General features: G+C 39.7%; 1 protein-coding gene and 1 non-coding gene across 3 annotated transcripts in view; one reads left to right on the top strand and one right to left on the bottom strand.

The window, feature by feature from the left end:
- The first annotated feature begins 4139 nt into the window (after positions 1-4139).
- The window catches only part of WNK3 (WNK lysine deficient protein kinase 3), a 151119-nt gene continuing 142826 nt past the window's right edge, over positions 4140-12432 (top strand). For both annotated transcript variants that reach the window (XM_062183638.1, XM_062183639.1), the window contains exon 1: positions 4140-4680. In XM_062183638.1, the coding sequence (XP_062039622.1) occupies positions 4144-4680 (537 nt within the window). In that variant the 5' untranslated portion in view covers positions 4140-4143. The remainder of the gene's footprint in view (positions 4681-12432) is intronic.
- Positions 9198-9330, bottom strand: LOC133753912 (small nucleolar RNA SNORA51). Its single transcript, XR_009865145.1, has one exon. It is a non-coding gene; the product is annotated as a small nucleolar RNA SNORA51 (small nucleolar RNA).

Genomic DNA, 12432 nt, shown 5'->3' on the forward strand with positions numbered 1-12432 from the left:
GGCTTCTTCAGAGTCTCCCACTTGGGTGCAGGGATCCAAGGACTTGGGTCATCTTCTGCTGCTTTCCCTGGTTCATTAGCAGGGAGCTGGATTGGAAGTGGAGCAGCCGGGACTCAAACTGGCTCCCATATGGGATGCCAGCATTGCAGGCAGCTGCTTTACCTGCTATGCCACAGCACTGACCACTGACATATTTTTTAATAAATCTTTGAGGTAAATTGAGCCCTTCAAGACAGGGTATATAAGTGTAACTTTGTGATGCATAATTGTGGTAGCAAGAGTAAACTTTTTTTTTTCTTTGATGATTTATTTTTTTGAAAGAGATCTTCCATTTGTTGTTTCACTTCCTAAATGGCTGCAACACCCTGGAGCCAGGAACTCTTTCTGGGTTTCCCACATGTATGACAGGAACTCCAGCACTTGAGCCATCATAGTCTGCTTCCCAGGTGCATCAGCAGGCAGCTGGGTTGGAAGTAGAGTACCCAGGACTCGAACTGCCATTCTGATATGGTATATGGGCGTCCCAAGCTGAGGCTTAACCTACTGCACCACAATGCCTGATCTAGAAGGGAAAAGTTCCCTTACTGGTGTTTTTGCCATTCACTTGAGAAAAATTTTTCTTTATTATATTCAGTGTATTTTCACATGTTCATTGTGGAAACTTTTAGAAAATATTTAAAAAAAGCAGAAAGAAAAAATGTTCATATTTCTACAATTTAGAGTTGGTGTGTATTTAAAGTTCATATCATTTGTATGTATGGAAACTTGCTGTATGTGGTATGTGTGTGTATACACACATAAAATGACCCTTTTTGATTTAATCATATATAGGGAGTGTCTTTCATCTCGCAAATAACTAAAGTGTTATTTTTAATGCTGTATTATAACTCATTCTGAGACAACTAAACAACAAATTTGGCATGTTTAGCTAGTTTTTCCAAACGATAAGTACTCTAATGATGTCTTTTTATAAAATTATATTAATTTGGAAGAGTTACGGGGGGAGGGAAGGAGGGAGGGAAGGAGAGAGAGAGAGAGAGAGAGAGAGAGAGAGAGAGAGAGAGAGAGATCTTCCATCTGCTTGTTTACTCCCCAAGTGGCAACAGCCAGGGCTGGGCCAGGCCAGAGCAAAGAGCTTCTGGCTCTCACGTGGGTGCAGGGCCCAAGCATTTTGACTGTCCTCTGCTGCTTTTCCCAGGCCATTAGCAGGGAGCTGGATTGGAAGTGGAGCAGCTGGGACACAAACTGATATCCCTATGGGGTGCCGATGCCACAGGCTGTGACTTCACCTGCTACATCATAACACTGGCCCCAATGAATGTCTTTTTAGTTAAATCTTTGCACAGATTCTTGACTATTTTTTATTAAACTTTTATTTAATGAATATAAATTTCCAAAGCACAGCTTATGGGTTACAATGGCTTCCCCCTCCCAAAACTTCCCTCCCACCCACAACCCTCCCCTTTCCCGCTCCCTCTCCCCTTCCAATCACATCATGATTCATTTTCAATTCTCTTTATATACAGAAGATCAGTTTAGTATATATTAGGTAACGATTTCACCAGTTTGCCCCCATATAGCAACACATAGTGAAGAAAAAAAAATACTGTTGGAGTACTAGTTATAGCATTAAATAAGCGTGTACAGCACATCAAAGACAGAGATCCTACATAATATTTTTTTTTAAAAATTAATTAATTTTCTATGCCATTTCCAATTTAACACCAGGTTTTTGTTTTTTTCATTTCCAATTCTCTTTATATACAGAAGATCGATTCAGTATATAATTAGTAAAGATCTCATCAGTTTGTACCCTCGCAGAAACACAAAGTGTAAAAATACTGTTTCAGTACTAGTTATAACATCACTGCACATTAGACAACACATTAAGGACAGATCCCACATGGGATGTAAGTACACAGTGACTTCTGTTGCTGACTTAACAATTTGACACTCCTGTTCATGGTGTCAGTAATCTCCCTAGGCTCTAGTCATGAGTTGCCAGGGCTATGGAAGCCTTTAGAGTTTGCTGACTTTGATCTTATTCCGATAGGGTCATAGTCAAAGTGGAAGTTCTCTCCTCCCTTCAGAGAAAGGTACCTCCTTCTTTGATGGCCCCGTTCTTTTCACTGGGATCTCACTCACAGAGATCTACAGATTCTTGACTATTTTTAAAAAATTTTTGGAAGAAAATAATCAAGGGGCCGGTGCTGTGGTTTTAGTGGGTAAAGCCACCGCCTGCAATGCCAGCATTCCATATGCCAACTCCTGGCTGCTCCACTTCTGATCCAGTTCTCTGCTATGGCCTAGGAAAGCAGTAGAAGATGGCTCAAGTCCTTGGGCCCCTGAACCCACATGGGAGACCTGGAAGAAGCTCCTGGCTCCTGATTTCGGATTGACCCAGCTCCGGCCGTTGCGGTCATTTGGGGAGTGAACCCACATTTGGAAGACCTCTCTCTCTCTGCTTCCCTCCTTCTCTCTCTCTGTAACTCTGACTTTCAAATAAATAAATAAATCTTTTTTAAAAAAGAAAGAAAATAGTCAAAACTTCATGTATTTTATATATACAGTTTTAAGAACATAATGGTACTTCCCACCCTACCCTCCCTGAGATTCTTGACTATTTTCTAAGACAAGTTTAAGTGAAATTGCTTTTATAAAGGATGCATGGTCTTTCTTGCTGTTCTTTTAATATAGTATATTAATGTTTGTTATTAGTTTCTGTTGCAATCAGTAGGCAAGCTCATAAGCAAGTATTTGCATTTTTAAAAATACTGTTGGATGTTTATAGCAGTATTATTCACAATAGTCAAAAGGTGGAAACAACCCAATCCATTGACAGGTGAATGGATGAACAAAGTATGGTATATACATACAATGGAATATTGATGAACATCTTCTTAAAACTTTAAGAAAATTAATTGACAAATAATAGCCATATATGTTTATGGGAATGGAATTCTACTTTTAAAAAGATTTATTTATTTATGCATTTGAAAGGCAGAGAGAGACAGAGAGAGAGAGAGAGATCGATCGATCTTTTATTTGTTGGTTCACTCGCCAATTGGCTGCAATACCTGGCTTGGTATGGGCTGAAGCCAGGAGCCTGGAACTTCATCCTGGACTCCCATGTGGGTGGCAGGGTTGGCTGGGACTGAAGTACTTGAGCCGTCCTCTGCTTCTTCTCAGGCACATTAACAGAGAGCTAGATCAGAAGCAGAGTAGCTGAGAGTGAAACCAGCATTCCAATGGGTGCAAGTGACAGCTTAACTTGCTGTGACACAATGCTTGCCCCAGCAATTAATTTCTAATAATGCTGCACATGGTAGGCTAAGTGAAATAAGTCAGACAAAAAAAGGACAAATGTGTGAAGTACCTAGAATAAGCAAATTCATAGAGACGGAAAGTAGAATACAGGTGGACAGGGAGGAAGATGGGAATAGATAGGGAATGATTGTTTAATCAGCATTATAGAGTTTGAGTTTGGGATGATGAAGTTCTAGGAATGGATAGTAGTGATGACTGCACAGCATTGATAATGTTAATGCCACTGAATTTTATACCTAAAATAGTTAAAATGGTAAATCTCAGGTTATGTATATTTTGCCACAAAAAAGAGAAACTACTGTTGAATGAGTAGACAAAAACCACCTACAAAGCATGTGGTTATTTTATTATGTATGTCACTTCTAGCCAAATGAACTCCATATTCAAGTACTTGTTTTGAATTTGATAGATTGATAGAGGGGTCTAAGAACTAGGTTCCTAATCAATATTTGTGAAATATGAAGGTGTATTGAGCTAAATATGAAGGTGTATTGAGCTAAATGCCAAGTAGCCTGCTAGGCACTGAGGGCTGCAGTGGTAAACAAGATAAGACATAGTCCCTGGAGTCTGCTGGTTGCTAAGATTGGACAGAAAAAGAATAAACTTCTTATTAACAAAAAGGGATTAAAAATCAGGTGACTTGTTTTCTCCTTAATGATTTCCTTTGTGGGGTGATTTTAAAATATCCTTTTCCCCCGTTCAGGTTGCTATGGAAATCTATGACCACATAAAAGGAAGTCCATTTTGATCATTCTGATACCTGAGATGTAACTTGATTGAAGAGTGGAACAGATTTTACAGCCAACCTTAATTACAATGGCTACTGATTCAGGGGAGCCAGCTAGCACCGAAGATTCTGAGAAACCTGATGGAGTTTCATTTGAAAACAGAATTCCTCAGGTTGCTGCAACTTTGTCCGTAGAAACTAGAGTGAAGGAAAAAACCAGCACCTTCTCTACTTCTGGGGAAACTATAGAAAGGAAGAGATTTTTCCGAAAGAGTGTTGAGATGATGGAAGATGACAAAGTTGCTGAATCTTCTTCCAAAACGGAGAGAATAAAGGCTGCAACAAACATTCCAAGAGTAGATAAACTTCCTACAAACGTGCTAAGGGGTGGACAAGAAGTTAAATACCAACAGTGTTCAAAGGCAACTTCGGAATCCTCAAAAGACTGTTTCAAAGAGAAAAATGAAAAGGAAATGGAAGAAGAAGCAGAAATGAAGGCTGTAGCTACTTCTCCTAGTGGCAGGTTCCTGAAATTTGATATAGAACTGGGACGCGGAGCATTTAAAACAGTATATAAAGGACTGGACACTGAAACATGGGTTGAAGTTGCTTGGTGCGAGCTGCAGGTGGGTATATAATCTTCTTGGTTTTAATAAATTCCAATTTTAGTTGATCTGGCCTTCTGAATGATCCAGAATTAAAATGTATCACAGATTAAGACAAAATTAAGGGCTTGTCCCTCACCTCCCAGAATTTATGTTCTTTTCCTAGATTCTCTTAGAAGCTCAAGCAAAACTTTTTTTATCCTATTGTTTCTCTTCTCTTTAAATAGAGGAAAATGTCCATTGTGGCTTTCATTAGGAAAATTCTGTTAATTTATTACCGTTAGGAAATCCCCAAAGTTCTTTTTAATGTTTTGTTCTGAAGCTTGGTAAATGTATGCCTTACAAGTTGATCCTTACCCTAAATAGTTGAGAGTGTGATACATTTGTTGAAATATCTACCTTTTCTCTTTCAGGAAAATGGGGAAGGGGGTTCATGTGGTTCTTTTCAGAGCAAGAAAGTTTTTTTTTTTTAAATCTTTATTTCTTTAAAAGATTTATTTATTTGAAAGAGCGAGAGTGAGTGAGCAAGAGAGAGAGAGAGAGAGAGAGAGAGAGAGATCTTTTATCCACTAGTTCACTCCCGAGATGGCTGCAATGACCAGGTCTGGACCAGGTCTAAGCCAGGAGTCAGGAACTCCATCCAGGTCATCCAGATATGAGGCAGGAGCCCAAGTACTTGGGCCACCTTGTGCTGCCTTTCCAGGTTCATTAGCAGGAAGCTGGATTGGAAACAGATTTGCTGGGACTTGAACCAGCACTCAGATATGGGATGCTGGTGTCAAAGGTGGTGGTTTAACGCACTGAGCTATGCTGCCCCTTTTAAAAAGATTCATTTGAAAGGCAGAGTGACAGAGAGAGTGCAAGAGTGTGAGAGTTAGAGAGAGAGAGAGAGAGCGCTTCCATCTGCAGGCTCACTCCCCAAATGGCTGCCACAGCCAGGGCTGAGCCAGACCAGACCAAAGCCAGAAGCCAGGAACTCCATCTAGGTCTCCCAAAAGGGTGGTGGGGTCCCAAGCATTTGGGCCATCTTCCACTGCTTTCCCAGGCACATTAACACCGATCTAGATTAGAAACAGAGCAGCAGGGACATGAACTGGCATTCTGATATGGGACGCAGGTGTTGTAAGCAGTGACTTGGCCTGCTGTAATCCCAGGGTGGCCCCAGAAAGTTTTTTCTTGGTTCTTTGTGACTTCTGTTGATGTAAACTCCCCATGCCTTTGAATTTACCTTAGAGAGGATCTCAGGAAGAAGTAATCTGCAGAATCTACTGAGGTAAGTTAACTGGAATGTGTTTTAAAATAAGAAATAAAAGCAACTGAAGAATGATTAAATTACCTAGATATTTGGATGCCTAGTAAATGTTTATGTAATACTTTAATGAAGCACGAAATGGGGACAGAACATCATAGAAGGGATTTTAATGGAAATAGTTTTAGACAGAGATAGGTTGAATATAGGGAATACCTTTGTGACCTCAGTCAGCTCATGGGAAATGGTCAGTGTTCACATGGGGAGTTTAAGATTGAATAAAGCCAATCCATAAGTACAGGTTTATGTTGTTCAAATTCCAGTAGTCTCTGTGAGTGAAAGTGTGCATGTATAAAATCCCACGATTGCACTTATTCTGAATTTGTTGAGGTTGCCATTCAGATAGGTTGAAATTTGGTCTAGGTCACTGCATTTCTAGAAGCTTTTTGTTTTAAAACATTGTTTCCAAACTTCACTGACTGTAAGAGTCCATTTTGCCATCATCTGCATATTCCAGGACCTGTTGTCACAGATTCTGAGTTAGAGTACAAGCCTGCAATTTTAAGAAACTTTCTAAGAGCTTCTAATTTAGGAAGTCCCTTGATGCCTCTCGGAATGCAAATTACCCTCATTCAAGTGGTAGTTGAAAGGTGTGTGCATGTGTGGGATTTGCTTGGTTTTCTTGTCACCCCCCTTTAAGAATGTATAAGGTATATGTCATAATAGAAATATTAGAATTCTGGCAGGCATGCATCAAAATCACCTAAAACCCTACTTTGAGTACAATGCTTTAAATATTTCAGTATGTATGCCTTTCTGGTAAGTACACATACATGTGCATTTCTTTCAATAAGGGTGAATGTCTTTTCAGAAACAGCAGATGTGTTCATGTAGTTAGTTTTAGTAAATGCTTAGTATTTCATGATAAAGTTCTTTGAATTATTTGACCAGTTCCTCTGTTGTTGGATTATATATGTTTTTTTTTAAAGATTTGTTTATTTGAAAGTCAGAGTTAGAGAGGCAGAGGCAGGGAGAAAAAAAAAAGTCTTTTATTTGCTTGTTCACTCCCCAGATGACTGCAACCGCTGGAGCTGGGCCGATCTGAAGCCAGGAGCCAGGGGCTTCTTCTGAGTCTTGCATGCGGGTGCAGGGGCCCAAGGACTTGGGCCATCTTCTGCTGCTTTCCCAGGCCATAGCAGAGAGCTGGATTGGTACTAGAGCAGCCGGGACTCAAACTGGTTCCCATATGGGATAGCGGCACTGCAGGCAGCGGCTTTACCCACTATGCCACAGCGCCAGCCCCGGGTATATAGGTTTTTCTCCAGTATTTCACTGTTAGAACTATGGATGTGGGAAGCATCCGTGTATATAACATGGAAAATTATGTAAATTTAAATTTTGTATCTGCATTGTGACATAGTTAGCACGTATCTTTTAGTGAAATTCTGTATGTAAATAGGAGAAATAATTTCCATTTAGTCGGTAGTAAGGTATAGTAAAGAAAAATCAGGTATGTTGCAAATTTTGCAGCTTTGCAAATTGTGTACTCTAGCTATGCTAAAGGACGTTTTGTGAAATTTGAAGAAAATATTCCAGTGGCAGAAACTGCCTAGGAGAATTCCTGGTATCATTCACCTGTGGAAGGGTTGAAAGATCCCATAAAGTCTTCCTGAAACTGTGGTCTCTGAATCAGCAACATAGGTATCCCCTGGTGTGGGGGGATGTTGGATCTGTAGATTCCCAGGCCCCTTCCTGGTCCTACTGAATCCGAAACTGCCCCCTAGAAACACCTGCAGGTAATTGGTGTGCATAGTAAGTAGAGTTTGGAAAGTCAAATACGGAACCTATCTCAGGAGTTAGCTGAATTTCCTTAGCATACTAATATGAACTTTATTTTATATTATGTATACTGGTTCCTGGCTTCCACTCCAGACTTCTTGAATTGGAATCTCTGAAAGATTGGTCCTAGAAACTTATTCTTTTAAAGTTTCCTGGGTGACTGGATGCATACTTAGATTTGGGAATCTCTCATGTGGAGCAAATGTAATAAGTAAATTCTAAATTACACAGAGAACAAATCTCAATTTTCTGTTTTAGAGGGAATGTCAGAATTAATATACTTAACTGGTCTATTAGTAAATAAAAAAAGATTTATCATTTGAAAGGCAGAGAAGGGGAGAGACACAGAGAGAGAGAGAGAGAGAGAGAGAGAGAGAGAGAGATCTCTGCACTGACTTACTCCCCAAATGCCTGTAACAGCCAGTGCTAAGCCAGGTCGAAGCCTGGAACCAAGAACTTCATCAGAGTCTCCCATGTTGTTGGCAGGAACCCAAGTAGTTGGGCCATCATCCGCTGCTTTCCCAGGCACGTTAGCGGAAAGCTGGATCAGAAGTAAGGAGTAGCTGGGACTCGAACCAGGCACTCTGATTATGGAATGTGGGTGTCCCTAACAGGCTTAACCCACTGTTTCAAAACTCTAGCCCCTTGATCAGTTCTTGAATATTGTTTCATCTTGTACACATTTGGAATTAAAAAAAACTAGCTTATTTAGAATCCCAGTAGACTAAGCAACACCATCTTTTAATTTCCTGAGTACTATGCAGTTTGAAATGTACAATTTCTCATTCTTTTTATTTAAAGTCTTATAATTCAACAATTCGGTTATTCTAAATTATCTTCAAATATGTATTTTTATATATGTAAATTGATGTTTATACTTTTGTCTTATCAATTTGATATATTTTTATTAACTTCGTTAAAATTTGTAAACTACATTTTATTACATTCACACTACTTCCTTTTTAAAGATTTATTTTTTGAAAGAGTGACAGGCACAGAGAGACAGAGAAAACTTCCATCTGATGGTTCACTTCCCAAATGGCTACAACAGCTGGGATGGGTCCAGGCCTAAGCCAGGAACCTGGAGCTCCATCCAGGTCTGCTGTGTGGGTGGCTGGGGCCCAAGCACTTGGGCCATCTTCCACTGCTTTCCCAGGCACATTAGGGAACTGTATCAGAAGTGGAGCTTCCAGGACTCAAACTAGCTCTCCAATATGGGATTCTGGCATTGCAAGTGGTGACTTAACTCTGCTGAACCACAGTGCCAGCTCCCCACATTACCTTTTGCTTAATCTTCTCTCTTAGTATTAGGCAATCCCATTTTTTAAAAAAAATTATTTTTGCATCTTTGATTTGACATTCACAGCTCAACAACAGGTTTTAATGTTTTCTTTTAATGGTATTTCCCACCATTGTGAATACTGGAGCCTTATGTAACAATTTTTTTTGTCTGTGTCCCCCTATTCATAATACAGACCAGGCACAAGGCCTTAGCTAAAATGTATATGGGGAAGGTCTGCTCTGCCTCCTCTTTTTAGAGAGTCCAGTCTAAGAAAACAACCTGTGGTAAGCACTGGGAGGCCCTGTGACAGTTCTTAACGGCCCCACATCCATTTGTTTAGAGTACATCGCCATATGGCAGTGCAAAGAACCAGGAGAGAGAGATTTTACTGCTAATATTTGATCTTGACAATGTTAAAAGCAAACTCTGGTGATGTAGGTCAGCTTTAGGATTTTCCTATAAACACCTGCATTTACAATAGTTAGTACTATTTTGTGGTTTCCATAGCTTTTAAAAAATGTCTTAGTGGGATGACTTTGACCTATTGTTCTTTGTATAGAACTTGGTAAATTACTTGGTAATTACTTGGTAAATTAGTAATTACTATGAGTGAGAGCTATCAGTCATAAGTGCTATTTAGAAGACTATTTTAGTTCATGATGTCGAAAGATTGGTCAGGTGTTACTGAAAGGCCTATTTAGTGCTCTTAGAAGGAGAGTTTGTAACATAGTTTCCTCCTTCACTAACAACTTGAAAATCAACAGTACCCTGCTTTTCCATATGGAAACACAGCAGGTTGTACTTTATTATAGCTTAGAAAAATATTTCCATTTAGTATATTTGTCATTTTTTGCCTGTTGCAACTGAGTTTTCGTATAATGGAACTTTTATGTGAAAGAACATCATTGATATCTGAAAATATTTCTTTCTAAAATATATTTGAATATGCTTGTAATAAGCTTCATTGTGGGGGAAAATATGTGATTGTGTCCTTGTGAAGGTAAACAGACCTCTTTTTAAGATTTATTTATTTATTTGAAAGTGAGAATTACAGAGAGAAGGGAAGGCAGAAAGGGGGGGAGGTCTTTCATCCACTGTTTTACTCCCCAATTGGCTGCAATGGCCGGAGCTGCGCCCATCCAAAGCCAGGAGCCAGGAGCCTCTTCCTGGTCTCCCACGTGGGTGCAGGGTCCCAAGGGCTTGGGCCATCTGCTGCTGCTTTCCCAGGCCATAGCAGAGAGCTGGATTGGAAGTGGAGCTGCTGGGACTCGAACTGGTGCACATATGGGATGCCGGCGCTGTAGGTGGAGGCTTTACCCTCTATGCCACAGCACCGGCCCCAACAGACCATGCTAACCATTCTAACTATAGTCTGAACTGAACCAAACAAGGTACTGAAAAGAAAGCCTAGAAGGACAAAAAAGGTACAATAGACTGCAGAAGGTGACAGAATGAGTGAACATTTCTAATATACTGTCATGATAGCAGTGAACAAATTCAAAGCAGTTCAGTGTAAGCAGCACTTCTATACCTGATGCATCTGTCAAGCTTGTGGGGAAACTGGTTTTTATTCATCATCTACAAATACTATGGGAAAATTATAGACATCAACCCTGTATTTAATTATAGATGCAAAAACTGTTGAATTTCCAATACAGGACAAAGTAATTTAAAAATGCTCAAATTTCTGTGAATAAAATATTTTTGTTCAAAGTCTCAATCTGGGACAATTGATTTTATCCTCAAAATATTTTTGTGACCCTTTTTGGGAATGTTTCTGTATTCTGAACCACAATGCCAGCTCTTGATACCTTGATTTTAGCTTGGTGAGACTCATTTTCAACTTCTGATCTTTGCAACTGGAAAAAAATGTTTTAAGCCAGGAAGTTTATGGTAATTTGTTACAGTGGCAAAATAAATGAATATAGTATACTACTAAAAAATTGCTTCATTATATTACAAGTGCAACCCAAAGAGTATTAGTCAGTTTGATTTCCCACTGTCTTCATCAGATCTAGTCCTAAAAGTAGAATAACTCATAGTCAGTGATTACATCGAGGGGAGGAAGGATAAAGCTTACTTATGTATGTTCTAGTTTGTTTAAAAACTGGACACATTACTAAGTCTAAATCAGTAGGCAAATACTCTTACAAAATGACAAAGGGTAGAAATGGCAGGAAACTGTGTTGGTTTGGGAAATAGCATTCATTTTCCCAGCTAGTTCAGTAAGTAAGTTTTGAGCTAGCTATTTGCTTGATAAACAACAACATTTTGAGATGCTTGGTTGATAAACAAAAATAGCAACGGTAACAACAACAACAGAATGATATGTGTAGTAGGCTGAATAATGGTACCCTAAAGATAGCCATGTCTTAATCCCTAGAATTTGTGACTAGGTAACCTTACATTGTAAAATGTATTTTGCAGATGGGATTAAGTTAGATATTTGGAGATAAGGAGGTTATCCTGCACTATCTGGATAGACTCATTTTAATCACAAGAGTCCTTATAAGTGGGAGGCAGGATGACCATAGTCAGAGAAAGAGATATAACAATGGAAGGGGAGTTTGGAGGGATGCAGTTACTGGAAGGGGGCAAGAAACCAAGGAATGCAAAAAGCCTGTGGAAGCTAGAAAAAGCAAGGAAACAGATTCTTCCTGAGAGCCTCCAGAAGCAATGTACCTTTGTTGACACCTTTTAAAAAATTATTTATTTGAAAGGCAGAGTTGCAGAGAGAAAGAGGGAGATACAAAGAGCGAGCTTCCATATTCTTGTTCACTATTCCAAATGGCTGCAATAGCCAGGGCTGGGTCAGGCTAAAGCCAGGAGCTTCATCTGGGTCTCCCACCTGGGTACAGAGGTCCAAGCACTTGGGCCATCTTCTGCTACTTTCCCAGGCACATTAACAAGGAGCTGGATCAGAAGTTGAGCAGCCAAGACTTGAACCAGTGCCCATATGGGATGCCAGCATTGCAGGCGGCAGCTTAACCCTTTACATCACAATGCCAGCCCTTGATACCTTGATTTTAGTTTGGTGAGACTCATTTTCAACTTTTGATCTTTGCAACTGGAAAATAATGTTTTAAGCCAGGAAGTTTATGGTAATTTGTTACAGTGGCAAAAGAAATGAATATAGTATACTACAGTTACGATTCATTTGTTCATACATTTAACAAATAGTCTCTGCAATGTGCCAGACCTTTGCTAAGTGCTAGGGACATAATGGGGAGAAATAGCAGACACAGGCCCCATATGCATAAAGCTTACGGTAGAGGGAGTTTATGGTCAGTAATAAGAAGGCTTGGAGTTTGGCGTTAGTGAAAAGATGAAAGGACTGTTAAATACAGGTTTGTTTAAAGGAAATGGTAGGGTTGGGTGTAGGAAGCCAACGGGGTACTACTTC

Source organism: Lepus europaeus, chromosome X (genome assembly GCF_033115175.1).
Source record: "Lepus europaeus isolate LE1 chromosome X, mLepTim1.pri, whole genome shotgun sequence".
In the NCBI taxonomy this organism is placed as follows: domain Eukaryota; kingdom Metazoa; phylum Chordata; class Mammalia; order Lagomorpha; family Leporidae; genus Lepus; species Lepus europaeus.